Source organism: Atractosteus spatula, chromosome 4 (genome assembly GCF_055471065.1).
Source record: "Atractosteus spatula isolate fAtrSpa1 chromosome 4, fAtrSpa1.hap1, whole genome shotgun sequence".
Classification (NCBI taxonomy): domain Eukaryota; kingdom Metazoa; phylum Chordata; class Actinopteri; order Semionotiformes; family Lepisosteidae; genus Atractosteus; species Atractosteus spatula.
The window spans coordinates 58,884,355-58,899,932 of NC_142709.1; the positions used below are offsets into that span (position 1 = coordinate 58,884,355).

A 15,578-nucleotide genomic window follows, 5' to 3' on the forward strand; every position below is an offset into this window, starting at 1 on the left:
TTCCTACCTTGGTCAAATATTATAAGATAGCATGTATTGTCTGTTTATGGTTCATGTTTCAGGAGCTTTCCAGTTTGTGTTGTTTTTTGTGTTCTGATGTGTGTGGTGATTTGGTTGACTCTGATTTGGGGTGCTCTACAAGTGCTGTCCTGAGGCTGGCTAGTGTCAGTGTGGTTCGGGGCAGTGTGCTTCAGGACCAGCTGGCTCAGAGGGCTCTTCTTTGGGTTCAGATCTCAGCTCAGCAGGGTCTTGTGGTAGTAGGAGTTTTGGTCACTGCTTTTTAGATGTAGCCAATACTTTATTGCTCTCCTCTGTATGATGATTAGTAATGGATAACAAGTGTATATCATATACTGTACTCTGCAAAACATCATCACTTATGAATCATACACTTTGGTTCTCTGTACCAAAATGATGATGATGTCTTGGCTCAAACCAGTGTGGAAACAAGAGGCAGGGTACAAAAATGAAACATCTGCATTTTGAGCTTTTACTAAAAAATCTGTATTTGACATTTGAACATGGAGGACTAGATTCTCCAATTGGTCCAGCTCCCCTTCACTGTTGTTTTGTAAAACCAATGAAAGCTGTTGAAACTGAACAACACAAAGGTGTACTAACAGCTTAATCTAATACATGGTCATGGATGAGCTGGAGCCTATCCCAGCAAGCAACAGGGACAAGGTAGGATACACCCTAGACAAGATGTCAGTCCATGGCAGGGCACATACAGACATAAATACAGACACGCTCACTCCAGGGCCAGTTTTCTCAGAAGCCAATTAACCTACCAGTATGTCTTTGGCAGTTGGGGCTGTTATAACAGTCAGTTTTGACTGTTATGAGCCAATAAATATTATGGAGATACTATCCAAACGTCGGGGTCCGGTCCAGCAGTGAAGCTCCGCTCCTGTTTAGCCTCCGAAGCCATACAGGGTGCCACGTCCATGGCGGTGACGGTCTTCCTCTTGGCGTGCTCGGTGTAGGTGACGGCGTCGCGGATGACGTTCTCCAGGAACACCTTCAGCACCCCGCGGGTCTCCTCATAGATCAGCCCGGAGATCCGCTTCACTCCACCATGGCGAGCCAGGCGGCGGATGGCGGGCTTGGTAATTTCCCTGGATGTTGTCGCGGAGAACCTTGCGGTGACGCTTAGCACCTCCTTTCCCGAGTTCCTTTTCGCCTTTGCCTCTTCCAGACATCTCCAAGTTATCAGTTGTGAACACGACACACACTGCTGAAGGTTGCTGGTTCAAATCCCGCAGCCGGCAGAGGAATCCTACTCTGTTGGGCCCCTGAGCAAGGCCCTTCACCCCAACTGCTCCGGGGCGCCGTACAATGGCAGACCCTGTACTCTGACCCCAGGCTCTCTCCCTGTCTGTGTGTCTGTGTGTCTCATGGAGAGCAAGCTTGGGGTATGCGAAAAGATAATTCCTAATACAAGAAATTGTAAAGGGTTAATAAAGTGATGTTATTATATAAAATAAAAGTATGTCTTTGGGCTGTGGGACGAAACCAGAGGGCCCAGAGGAAATCCACATCAACACATGGAGAATGTACAAACTCGATAAGAGTCCAGGTCCAGAATTTAACCCAGGGTTTTCCAGTACTGCGAGGCAACAATACTAACCACTGTACCCCCATGGCATCCCAATGGCAAACATAAACCAAATATTTAAAATCATTACTGTTATGAGCCAATAAATATCATGGAGATACTATCCAAAGAAAAAGCAATATAAAAAAACAGAGTTGACTGGATGCACACAATATAATCCAAAATATATTTATTATTTCACAAACTGTCAACATTTCAACACAAATGCTTTCATTAGGACAAACATATTTGGTTCTCTAGGAATCCACTCTATAGATATTTCCTCAGCCATTCATGTTTTTCTGAGCCACAGCTGTTAATGTGTTAAGTTTATGCTTTGTCAACTCTTTTAGCTCCTGACTTTCTAGTGTTAAACTAAGCACTTGAGAATGACACATGCAGGAAGCATGCATCTCAGGAAACACTTGTCAGAGGGTAATAAACTGCTGTAAACTGTAGGTATCCTTCCTGTACTTGACTGTTTCCAAAGCATCGAACATATTAACCCAAGATTTAATTAACTGTAATTCCTGCTATACCTCTGGGTATGTTTATGTAACTTTCCACTCCAAACCAAAGTTACTATTTAGCAAATTAATACAAAATGTAAAGTTTTATTTTAAAATTAAACAATTGAATCCAAGTTACTTTCTTACAAAGACATTAATCAAAAACCTCTTAGAATGAATTAGTGGAAAGGTATGAGCTCATATTTAAAGCTGTGTTTATTATTTTTCAGCATGTCATAATTTGCATACAAGTGTTGAACAGGTAATAGTTATGAAACTGGCTCACTTTTGCTTTTAAGTAAGGGATTACAGTTTACAGTGTTTTAAATACCTGTAACATCTTTAAACCAATACAAACACAACAAAAATAAATATTTTCATCCTTACATATTTTTTTTATTTTTAAATATAAAACAAAAGGGAAACTCATGAATATAATAAAACAAAACATTCAAAGTGATAAATACAGGAAATTAACATCTGGTGAAAACAGCTTTTAGATAAAGATAAAGAGAAACAGTAATTTTAGCACAAAATACAGGCTAGTAACAGAATAATGCAGTAAAATAAAACATCCTTCTATAACTCACATCTCTCTACTGCATGCTTTTGAGTTTATCCAATTCACAGAGCTTATACTTGGTATCCCAAACATCATGAAACTACACATATTCCACTTAAATATATTCTTTCAAATTGTATAAATATAAGCAACTTTGTAAAGTACATTTTTGAAGGTAAATTGTATTATAAAGCTGCAGTTTTATTTGATCTACAGGTTTTCTCAAATCAGCCTTTGGGTTTGTTTAAATAAGCTTCTTTTTAGTATATTAATGTTTTGTGTACGTCTAGTCTGGACTGAGTATCAAGCCATTAAGATGAAATTGGGTAATTTAGAGACAGGTAAAGGATGGTATTTATTGTGGTATTTACAGGTTTAGTACATAAAGATGCTTTTGAATTTTCAGATATTAAAGTCAATCATTTCTTTACATTCTTTCCTTGTCTCTTAAAACGAATGGTTTACTAACCCTTTAATGGTATTCTCTTTACTCTATAAACCAGGGGGTGTCCAGTCCTGGTCCTAGAGGGCCCATCTGTCTGCAGCTTTTCAAGGTCTCTTCAAAGCAGCAGCTGTGAGGAGCTGGAAGAACCTCATTAAGGTAATAATGAGCTGATTGAGCTCAAGGAGAACAGCTGAGCTCAAACAACTGAGCTGAGTTGGAATGAAAACCTGCAGAAGCACAGACCCTCCTGAGCCAGGATTCCTCAATGATGTTATAGACAGACCTCAGTAGCTGCCATTAAAAGCTATTTGTACTCTTTGTTGTTTTTCTGTTTTTTTTTGCCAGTTATGAAAATTCCACAAACTATTAATATTGCATATTCCCACCTTAAATTGACAGACAGTTACGTTCATAGTTACTATATCCAAAGCCACTCTAATATATCTTTTACACCCAAAATGTAAGTCTCAAACTGTTCTTAGGTTTTTGGGAGGCTCTTCCCATTAGATTTCACACAATTTCTTGGACTTTGCAAACATAAATTAAAACAAAATTAATCCAGGTGCAGTAAAACAGCATTACGTGGGTGTAACCAAAATGTCCTTCTAAAGTGCCCTCTTCATGACTTTCCATTACTGGTTGCTTTCAAAGAACATGAAGTCCTAAAGACAAAAAAACAGTATGTTCACACAAAAGATAAAAAATGCACATTTTCACTTAACATACTGTGACGTGCAGTGTCCCTCAGGATCCAGCACAAGCAAAAACATAATTGGATAAAATATGGATTGATAAATGGTTAAGCATGCACTCAAGACTAGTCAATCTATGTCACAGTTTATTGCCAAAATAATTAATTTCATTCTGATGTACTTACAATCAGAAAACAGGCACCAATCAGTACTGCTTTCACTCTGACGTCAAGATCTAAAGGAAACTGAACTCCAAAGTTATCCGCGTCTGTGAAAGCTTCTCGAAGGAGCCCAGTCCACTGCTTACTGATCTTGCCAATTTTAGCTGTCTCATCTAAAGTCAGAACCTGCACCATAAAAGACAGTTAGGACAATGACACTCCATTCTAATTTTTAATTCGATGAGTGTGATTTACATGTTTACTAATGTACATTTACACATACAGATCCAACTAGAAAACACCTTTCTTATTATACTGGCTTAATAGAATTATAAAATTGCCTATGTACATAAGTTTCAAACCCGGAACTTTCCTTAGCGTGTAAACCTCCCGCTAGCCCTCCTACACCCCTGCGAAAACTCACCAGCTCAATACTCAGAGTACGGGGTGGGTAGCCTCATTTTACAGCAAGGCTCCCAAAATGTTCCTCAGCCAGGCGAGCTACTCCAAATATTCTTGCAGATCTAGTCTTTCTCATCTTTATTACAGTCTAGCCAAATTACTGAATCAAAATGTTAAGAACCTTGTGTCAAGTTAATAGACTGTCTCAGTAGTTGGCTATGAGTGGCTTATTAATTCCACACTTTTAGTTCCAACACTTTTCAATGTATTTTAAATATATACAATGTATAAACAGATTTCACTGTTCAGGATGGGATGCTAATTATTATTGAATACATCATATTGAATATATTATTTCGGAAAACAATACCTCAAAGTCAATGTCTGGCAAGCAGTTCCAACCACAAAAAGGACCCGAAAGTTTCAGAACTGGCTCCTTTCTCTCATTCTGAATGGTGAATTTGGGAAAGAAAGGGTGCCAAGTTTGAATAACATATCCAACAGTATTTCCAGGAGGGGATTGAATTTCTAACTGTGGAGGGAAAAAAGGCAGCAAATGAACAACTCTGATCTAATAAACAGTTAATCCTACTCAATAATATAATTAGAAAGAAGAAAAAACTGGCTGTCATAGTTCATTAAAACTTATTACAGTATGTTAACATAAACTGACTTGATTAATTAGGCAAAGCAACTTTGTCATTATAGCCAGACCCATTTTTTTACGATTTTGGCATTTTTACTATAATCACATCTTTCCTTGGCTGTTTTAATATTTCTAACTTGGCAAGCACATGGGAAAGGTTTTGTTCTGATGAGACACTTGGCGTATAAATGAAATGCATACTGTACATTTAATTTGTTCTTCTCAATTTTCTACATAATGCAAAGACAAAAATCCTGCCATACAGAAAGAAATGACGAGATTTTAAAGATTATTGTACCTCTTGAAGACAGCATGGACAACAGCAACGATCGCAGTTCAATGGTCTGGTCACAGTTATTACTTCTTGTCCAAAGTTATCCAAAACATGTATAGTAAAAGACCGCAAGGGTCCACAGCACTGGCGAGTTAGGCAGTCATTTTCCTCCACTGCATAGAAGACATTCTGTCCCAACACATTTTTAATTTCGTATTTGTTGTTACTTTCAAAGCCTACAAGAGCTGAAAGAAAAAGAGCACAAGGGGTTCTGTTTTCCCGGAATCCATTCATCCAGCAATTATTTTTGCTAAAGGTTGCTGAAACCTTGAACCTGTTCCAGAAGCAAAGAGCGATGGTTGAGACCACATCCTAGATGGGACACCATGTTACAGAGCACATACACACAAGTACACAGAGACAAACTTAGAGACCTCGAGTATCCTAATTAATAAGAACATTCAGATTCCATACAGAATGTGTCCAGGTCTATGACCAAACCCAGAGGCCTAGAACTGAGAGGCAGGGGTGCTAACTGGCACCATTGTCACCCATTTTCTAAATCAGAGTTTATAATTATTTCAATCTGAGCAATTTACCACAGTAAAAACACTTTCAAGTAAAGCCTTACTTCAACAGGCAATTTCTTAGTCTTTTCTTAGACCAAATAACTATTAGGAGATGAAAGAAGACTGATTTAAACATGTCTAAAAATTGATGTACATGCAATGTGTAGACAAAAAACAATGAACTCAGATGTTACAGACTCTATCATAAGCAGCATTGAATTTTCTAGCACAACCTCAGAAGTTAAGTACTGTACATGGAAAGAAAAACCAGGGTGTTGCTGTAAACCATGTTGGTGGACCAGCAGGCGAAACCCACCACTGAAAACCAGTGCCCCACTCTGGTGACTGGGACACTGTGCTGTAGCAGGTGCAGCAGTATTAAATGTCTTAAAATGTGTTAAGCCCAGGGACCTGAATATAGTCTGCTATGGGCTTGCACACACTGGCCTATCTAAAGTTTTCCTTTAATTCACTTGGTGAAACAATTTTGTGCCTGTTCCGCCCTTGTAGCAGGGATGCATAATGACTCCTGCCAATACCCAGGTGAGTGCTGCACTTCAGTGGTGAAGTGATTCTCTGCCCGCCTTGATATACAGTATGCATAATGTCTTTGAGATACTTTGCAATGACAAGTGCTATATTGTATGCAATTAAGCTATACATCTCAAAAAGCTGGTTATTTCTGGCAATGGTCACAATAACCCAGAGCCTATCCCAGTTGGAGGGCAAACACAATGAATATAACAGTTGCATAATTTGTTTTAATTTTGATTTTAATTTAGACTGCTGAAAAGAGTGTAAATAGCACAGAAATTGCATTGTGCCATCATTCTCCCAATACAGACACACACATAGTTTTAGTGTCAAGTATATTCTGGTCACAATACCTTCCACAAGCTCCACTTTTTGCTGAACAAGCAACTGGTCAATCTGCGAGGAAAATGGAAAATCATTTTCAAAGACAGAGGTTTCATTCAGTACCTTTTGTTCAGATTTACCATTAGCTTCAAAGCTCAAATTTCAATACAGGATCATCATATAATTGTGTTTCTGCACAAAGGAGCTAAAACACTGGGTGAAAACAGTAGAACAATATGAATATCAGTAGACCTATATAACAATAGAATAATATATCTATTACATTTGCACAACAGCATATATATGAGCAAATCAATAAGTGATGATAAACATCACCTGAGTCAGGTATTCCAGTCCAGGGGGACAGCCTGGCATAGTTGGGGGTGCTGGCAACATTACGTATGCAGTTGTGGTAACGAATCCTGAGGGACAGAGAGAGGGGAATGCTGCAGATGCTTTTTGCTTTTGCCTTCGTAGTTGGCTGAAAGCATTAAATAGTTTGTGTTAGCTTACATGTCAGTACAACAGATGTCAACTGTATAACAACTATAACAGAACCATGTAATACAGGTTTCACACAATACAGCATAATTCAGCTCTTAGACTCAGTAGAGGCCAAACAACAGATTATTAAAATGCAAACATAACTGGAAATGTTCCAGGATGCCAGGGTTCACACTTGCAAAATCACATATGAACTCAAACACAAAGATTGCATGAAACTACACCGCATGTAATTGAACCCACCGTGTAAATAATTTAGAGTTGAAATAAAATGTACTTTTGCAAAACAATATTGTCCATTTTCCACACATTTAGAGAAGAACAATAAGTGTTTGTGGACTTCATGGTATATGCTTGCGCTACTCAACTAGTGCTTATAAGCGACACCTTACAATGCTGTAATGGTGAATATCACATTTTTCCTCTACCTGATGCTCTTAGAGTAATTGAATAGTAATTGGTGTACTCTTTGAAGGGAGTATAGCAGGGAATTTACATATAATTTTGTTTAAAACTCATTCTACTCTTTATATATTACAGGTCTGCCCACTGACTTGTTAATAGAAATCCCTTAATTGAAGAAATACAAATTAGTTATCACTTAGTTGATAAAATTCAATACTTTTACTGCAAATTATTACAGCTAATAACAATTCAATTAAAAAGAGTGAATTTGTATTTTGTATTTTTTCAATATTTAATATTCACTATTTTTCAAATATTCTCCTCTGAAAAGGACAACTAGCACCATCTGGTGTTGACATTTAGTTCTGCTAGCACTCTACACTGGCACATACTGTAGCTGGTATCTGACACCTACCTACCTCAGCTTACTTATACATGAGCAAATGTCAAAGCAATATTTAAATAACAATATTAGTTATAAATAAATCCGGCTGTTACATGTTACACACAGGTATAAAGTCTTCCAGTTACTGTGCATCGGGAATGGAAATTTAAATAACCACATACTGTACGAGTTCCAAACTAAAATCATATACTGTATGGTGAATGGCCAAGCTGTCAGGATTTCAGTTTGACATCACATCTAAATTCCCAGTGACCATGCTAGGGCCTTGTTTTCTTTCATACATTCTGGTACAGATGGAAGAGCACCTCCTACTGCTCTTCGAGAAAGGCTTGCAGCAGCATGCTGGTTTTCCTTGCAGATCTTTCATCACAAAAAGGTTTAGTCTTTCTTAGCTTGTCAGATCTGATGAGATCAGGTAACAAAGGGGGAACACTGTATATGTAGCATCTTTGCTGAAAATCTTACCCTTTAGCTCGGACATCTGTGTCTCATGTGTTTCTTTTTTTATGTTCATGTATTTACAGTACCTGTAGTAATGTCCAGCATTGGTTGAAGAATTCTGTGCATTGTTCAAGTATTTTCTACATAGTCCACATCTAGCCAGATTTGCTGCTATTTGTAATGCTTCATCCCAATGCTCAATTGCATTATTTCCTAGCAAAATCAACAACTATTTTCCAAGAGTCATTTATGAAATTCATGAATTTGCTCTTTGTGGCAGAAACAACATACATAACAAAATCTGCTCCACCACGATGCAACACACTAGCAGCAATGATGTCATTACTGTCAGCCTAGCTACACCAGGTCAAACGCAAATCACCATTGGTCAGATGATTAAAAACTTTGCAGCTATACAGTTCAAACATATTGGTTCATAGCATCATAGGCACGTTCCCAAATTATCTAAAAAACAGTCACTACTGATTTGGGGATAAGCAATTGGAAACAATATTTTTTAGTGAAGGCAACGTGCCTATCGCACTAACGAAGGGCTTTGGCCCCTGTGTAAAGCGACCTAAATAGGTAATATTGAGAAATATTATCATGACGAATCTAATTACCCCAAAATAGCATTGTTTTGTATCTTTATCTAAAAGAACCGTTTGGACAGGTTGTATTCCTTTCACATTTGATGGACATACTGTAACATCTCGTCATCTCGTCGCTAACCTTCGTGCGCTCAGTGTGGCCTCTCCATATATTATTATTTTACTACAGTACATGCTTTAAAAATATCACAATAATAAGGCTCAAACATTTAATATAACAACATTGAGTCATGAAAGTTTGTTTTAATATCGTGTTACAAAAATGGAAAATTTGCCTTGTCATTGTTCTTAATTGAAACAAGATGTACTGTATTACTGCTACTACTACTACTACTAATAATAAAATGACTGTTTCGAACACATCAGTTATATTAATATGCTAGTTGAATTAATTTAAACCGGTAGTTTCACACGTTTATTGCGCACTAGAACTGTAGTCGAGATATTACATATTACGGTTTTTTATATTTTCCACTGCGCACGATTGGTCATATAATGTCCAATGACTACGAGGTTATTTCATTGAATTTCCCGTTAGCCAATCCCTTAGATGCACCTGCGTGAATTCCTGTCAGTGAAAGAAGCACATACAGTAACCGCGCTGGCCCACTTAAAGCACATTTCTCAGACATTTATTTCACTCTTTGGATTACATTTCAATACAATACGTGAAATACAGCAATCTCCACCAAGAACTGTTCATGTACTGTATCATATTGGGAAAAGACGTGTTTAGCACCACCTACTTATATACTGTATACCTTCATGGTTTTAACCATACATGAGAGCTTGAAAGGGTATGCATCAGTTGCATCAATTTTTGAAATACTACAATATAGTAAACTACCCACTGAAATTTAGACAGTACATAAAAAACAAGCATACTCACCAATTAACACAAGGCAGTGATGCAAATTAAATCACAATGTCTTTTATTTTCTTTTAGCTGTTCATTCCAAAGAAAAACGCCACTACCTTGCAACAGTGTAACGGATCGACACCAGAGCCTTGAAGCCTCATTCTAAGGTCTAATAATAAGACATACAGGAAATGCAATCAATAACTGAAACGTCGAGCACAAATCGCTAGAATAATCCACACATATTCACCTCAATATAAACTGGTTTGATGCTCTGAGTATCTGTAGTTAGAAAATATAGCTATTTTCCTGCAGAAAAAAAATGAAAAGAGCTTACATGAGCAATTCTAAAAAACGCTGTGGAATACACTGCTGTTGTTTTTTTTTGTCAGAAACGTTTAATCCTCAAGTAATCCTCAATTCTTATCCTGAGGGATCACTAGTTTCTAATACGCAGGTCCTTTGATCTTCGATATTAATAAGTGTTTTTAACGTATATGCTTATTTGGTTAAGGGTTATTTATTCTGACTTGACTTTAAATATCGTTAGCTAAAGTACAATTCTTGATTTCCTAACGCCTCAACAAGCAAACCTTTATATAATCTCCTTAATTTGTTAAAAATTGTCACCTGCATTTTTGACAAAAATGCGGTCAAAAGGTACACGTATTATAATGAAAACACACAGATGCCAATAACAATGCACCAGACAATCCCACAGTGTTTTTTTCTTCCGCATAAATCTGGTTGGTCACATTTCATTTCACATTCCTGAATGAAGGCAGTACTGAAACACACGTGTTAGTGCAGTGTTGGTACCAAATTACAAATTCCAGTGAACTTTTGCTGTAAGCAAATATGAAAATAAGGATGGGATATTTAAATAAATTAGCACGGGATTAAGAACTCAGTTGGAGCAAAATTCAGGAGACAGGGGACCAGGATACAGAACCATTTAATTGAATCGAAGCAACTTTTGAAACAAAGAAAACAGAAATGGATACATGTCATTAAAACCACATAAAGCATTAATGCAATGGCTCATGAGAAATACATAATAACAGATATATGAAGCATTCAGAGAACTACGCATAATTTTCTAGGTAGTAAAAGCATGGCAGCAACTGATTATCATTTCCCCCAACAAAAAGAAATCTTAATTCCATGCTGAAAAGAGAAGAAAAGAAACACAACTTTTCAGCTGTGTAGGCTTCTTCACCGAAGAAGGCTCCACAGCTGAAACGTTGTTTCTTTTCTTCTCTTTTCAGCATGGAATAAACCTTTACCTGTTCCTTTGCAACCCACGCATACTGACGCAGCTACCTACTTAAACTACTAAAAGAGAAATGTTAAATGTATTTTATTTAAAAGATAATTTGGCAGTTTCTTCTTTTTCTCTAGGCTATAACATTATAAATCTTTCAACTTCAAGATGTCACAGAACATGATTAAAAAAACAATTGTCAATTGTAAAACCCACACGAAGATATAATTTAGTGAATGGTGCATTGTATCCATTATTATTCATTAGCAGAAGTTTAGGTAGTATGTAGCCTTATTGATGATGATACTGTTGAGATGAAACCTCTTTTGTGTGCTTGGGGGGTGACCTGGCACTAGGAAAGAAAGAGCTTCCTGCTAGGAGAGAGACTCCCATTCCCTGAAGATCCATTGGATCATTGCACAATCACAGCTTCTGGGCAACAGCAGAAACATCCAGCTGCGCCAACACTGTCTCGCACAAACATGCACGTTTACACTCACACACATGAGCAAGGCCACCAGGGACATGTGAACACTAGGGGACTCATGATAAAAGTCCTCTTGAGGTCTTCAAGCCCAGGACATGATGGTCACATTATGATGAAGTAAAAGAAATCTGGATATCTAGTGTGGATCTGCAAAACAGGGAGAAAAAAGATTGAATATACTAATTTGTATTGAAATGCTTAAGAAATCAAAAGGTACTCGTATTAAAATTAAAAATCACATCAAAAACTAAGATCACATCAAATACAATGCTAATATTATGATCATCCCAACTCCCCTCATGAATTCGGGAAGCATGCTATTCAGTTGTATGGGAATATCACTCAGCTACAGTACCACAAATTCTGTAGAATGAAGTCCTTTACACCTGATTTGGTCAAGAGTGTTATGCAGTTGTAATGCCATAAAATGTTATGTTGACAAAAAGTGGTACTGTACATGTACCAATCTGTGACAAATGTAACATCACAGTTTTAGGGTAGAAAATATTAATAGATCTGTATCAAAGCAGTAAACACCAACAGTAAACACAAGTTTCATGTTTGAATAAAATATTAAATTACTTTTTGTCATACCGAAATGACTTTACGGCATGAATATTATAGCTGTTGTGTGCTCAGGCCTTGACATTTGGGACAGTGATCTGTAAGTGTTGTATGAGGTTTAAAATTTACAGAAGGGAGTGTGCAGAAACACAGGCTCTGTCACACCTGCTGGAAGAGAGCCCTCACGTCATCACATCATGACTTGGTACTGTAGGTGATGAAGTCTGATAAAAGCAACCTTTGTCACTGCAGGCCTGTTCAAGCACAAACGTGAAAGCAATAAAAGGTACATGGATTGCTTGGGTGTATGGGGAGAAAGTACTAAATTGAAATCCAAGGAAGCTAGGTTTTAGAATTCATCAGTAAGACCTCGGAATATTGTGTTCACTTCTGATCAGCATATCAGAAAAAAAAAATTAAGCCTTAGAAAGTGGTGAAAGAAGAACAAGAAGGATAATTCCCGGTCTTACTCAAGCTCTGGTATCTTTTAACCAACTGCTGGAAATAAATTCAGATTTGCTTAGCTCCTGAACTTTGAAATTATTTCCTCTGGGGCGTGTCCAGTGTGGAGTGCCTCGCCTTTGACGTCAGAGCTGTTCTGGCTTTTAGAGGATGAGCCGCAGTTGTGAGGGCTCTATAAAGGCACACTGGACCCCCAAATCCGCCCCCCTCCCCCTCCCTTAAGGGACGAACAGAGCAGCCCCCGGAAGGGGAGTATCTTTTCACCAGCAGTCCCGGAGGGGACTGTACCCGCGTAAAGCCGTCAATCTTTTTCTTTTCATTTCCTTTTGGCCTGTCCTGTCAAGTATTTTCACCGGGGCATGCAGACACTTTCTCACACTCTGTGTTTTTTATTTTGTTGTTGGCCTTACGCACCCTGGTCTACCAGACTGGCCCCGTTGAAGCCCAGTCTGGTCACTACTGTGCTAAGCGGCTTCTTTTCCCCAGGCTGGACCCCGTTGCATAGCTCAAGCCCAGCCTGGATATCGCGAGGCACAGCGGCACACATTTCCTTTTGCTTTTTGATGGATTTTTTCCCCACCCTTTTAGTGTTGTTTTCGGTTCCTGCTAACCTGCTGTCCCACAGATAGTGGTGTTGACTTTTTACCAGTGCTCGCCGCGGCACCGCCCACTTCCACACCTTTACACCTCTCATTTAAAACCGCCAGATCTTGTGCTGAAACTCCGTACAGAATATTGTAATGCAACGGGGGCTCAGGTGGGCGCCCTTGCCGCATCAGGTCGGCCCCGCACCGTCCGGGGCTCGAACCCGGGACTCCCGCGTCGCTCTGCAGGGACCCAGCCCGGTGAGCCAAAGAGAGATCTCTCTACAGCCCACGGGCTGTAGTCCTGCTATCACAGGGAAGGGCGGTGACGTCACCTGCTCTGGTACGCCGGCTCTTACACAGTGCCTGTCGGCCGTAAGCATTACACTCTCCCCCGCTTAAATCACCGTCCCCGGTGAAGGGCTATCCCATCCCACTTCTGACACCAATGTAACGCAACGGGGGCTCAGGCGGGCGCCCTTGCCGCATTAGGTCGGCCCTGCACCGTCCGGGGCTCGAACCCAGGACTCCCACATCACTCAGCAGCGACCCAGCCCGGTGAGCCAAAGAGAGATCTCTCTACAGCCCAGTAGCTGTAGTCCTGCTATCACAGGGAAGGGCAGTGACGTCACCTTCTCTGGGACGCCGGCTCTTACACAGTACCTGTCGGCCGTAAGCGTTACAATATTATTGTTGTGGAAATTGCATTGTTAAACCACGGCCCAACTTTTAGCTTGGTAACTGGGACAAGTGATGTAACATTATTTGCCAGTGATCAAAATCTGGCTCCTGTGTTTATATTTTTCCAACTAGAAATACTGTTCTTTAAGAAGGAAATAAACTATAAACAGAGGCTGCTTACTTGCTTATTATTAAACACGAGCTATTTTCTTCTGGAATTCATGCTGTTTTATTTTGATATTAATTTGCATATGTTTGCATTTAGTTGTAATTGTAATAAACTGTTTTCCAAAACCAAAAATCACAAATATCTTCTGTAACATGAACTACTGCTTGCCAGCCCATTAATGCCCAAAGTCCTATATTCTTACATGGTTAAGTCTGCTATAGTTTGACATCTTCATACATAGCTGTGTTTCTCTAAATGCTCATTGAATGTAACCGAACAGAATGGAGCTCTCAAATATATAAATACTGTAATCTTTAAATATATATTTAAATCTAGTACCCCAGTATGTAATAGGTGCTCGATTTATTCTTTGTTATTTGAGCCAAGAAAGTTTGGAACTGTGAATTAACATTGGAAAAAGCTTTTGTGTGATTTTGTTTAGCTGTGGAACACAGAGAAATATCAAGCTATTCATCTGAATAGAAAGTGCGGTTGCTCCATTATCTGTAACTTGTAGTCATGCTAATTAAGTGAGATAATATTCCATACAGTATATATGAGAAACAATCTCGAGAGTTTTTTAAAAGAATACCTCACCTTTTCTGAAGAAAAATCTTTTCGGCATTTGTGTTCGCAGAACATGAAATCCTAAAAAAATAAAAATGACAAATTGATAAACATACAAAAGCATTGTTTAAATACATTTCACAAATATATTTAGTTCTTTTTGGTCTTTGTGCAAATACCGTGATATTTGGGCTTTTTTTTTAGTGAACACTTTGGATTAATCTAACGTTTTAATTAAAAATTAACCAAACTTTTGATGAGCAGTTTGGCATTTTGGTGGAACCAGTAAATAGTTTGTAAAGGTATACTTACTAGAAGAAAACAGGCAGCAGTCATTACAGCTTTTATTTTGATATCAAGGTCTCTTGGAAATTCCACTTTATAGTTATCTGCAGTGGTGAACATTTATCGAATACAGCCTGCCCATTTCTTTTGGATCCTGCCAACTGTTCAAGATCTACAGTAGTCACAGATCTCACCTGCAGCGCAATAAAAAATTAGTACTGTAGATATATTGTTCTTACATCAAAATGAACTCTGTCTCTTGAAGACAGCACGGATACCAGCAGCTCTGACATCTTAAAGGTCGGCCCACAGTTATAACCTCCTGACCAATATAATTATGAGTCCTTATGGTAAAGGAACTGAAGGTCCCAAAGAAGTACAGTACTCGTTCAAGCAGTTGTTCTCTTCAATTGCATAAAGAAAAGTGGTTGGTCAAGGCCATTCTTAATCTCATATTGGTTGTTAGGGTTGCAGCCAGAAAGAACTAAGAAATGTAAAAAAAATAACCTTAAAGGCATTTTTAAGAATTTGCATTATAAATATAAATATATTAATGTATTGTTAACCATTTACC

The 15,578-nt window shown here is 38.4% G+C and overlaps 1 protein-coding gene, 1 long non-coding RNA gene and 1 pseudogene across 2 annotated transcripts; all 3 read right to left on the reverse strand.

The window, feature by feature from the left end:
• Positions 1–856: 856 nt before the first annotated feature.
• LOC148836694 (histone H4 type VIII-like) lies at positions 857–1,202 on the reverse strand (annotated as a pseudogene).
• A 1,282-nt stretch (positions 1,203–2,484) lies between these two features.
• Positions 2,485–10,093, reverse strand: LOC148836695 (phospholipid scramblase 1). The gene is made up of 7 exons (XM_088914050.1): positions 9,972–10,093; positions 7,052–7,196; positions 6,745–6,787; positions 5,313–5,533; positions 4,739–4,900; positions 3,991–4,152; positions 2,485–3,775 (listed from the first exon to the last, which is right to left on the reverse strand). The coding sequence occupies exons 2-7, from the start codon at positions 7,109–7,111 to the stop codon at positions 3,746–3,748; spliced, it is 678 nt and encodes a 225-aa protein (XP_088770176.1). The 5' UTR covers positions 7,112–7,196; positions 9,972–10,093; the 3' UTR covers positions 2,485–3,745.
• Positions 10,094–11,781: 1,688 nt separating this feature from the next.
• LOC148836696 (uncharacterized) lies at positions 11,782–15,134 on the reverse strand. The gene is made up of 3 exons (XR_016090919.1): positions 15,032–15,134; positions 14,750–14,800; positions 11,782–11,839 (listed from the first exon to the last, which is right to left on the reverse strand). It is a non-coding gene; the product is annotated as an uncharacterized LOC148836696 (long non-coding RNA).
• Positions 15,135–15,578: the final 444 nt, after the last annotated feature.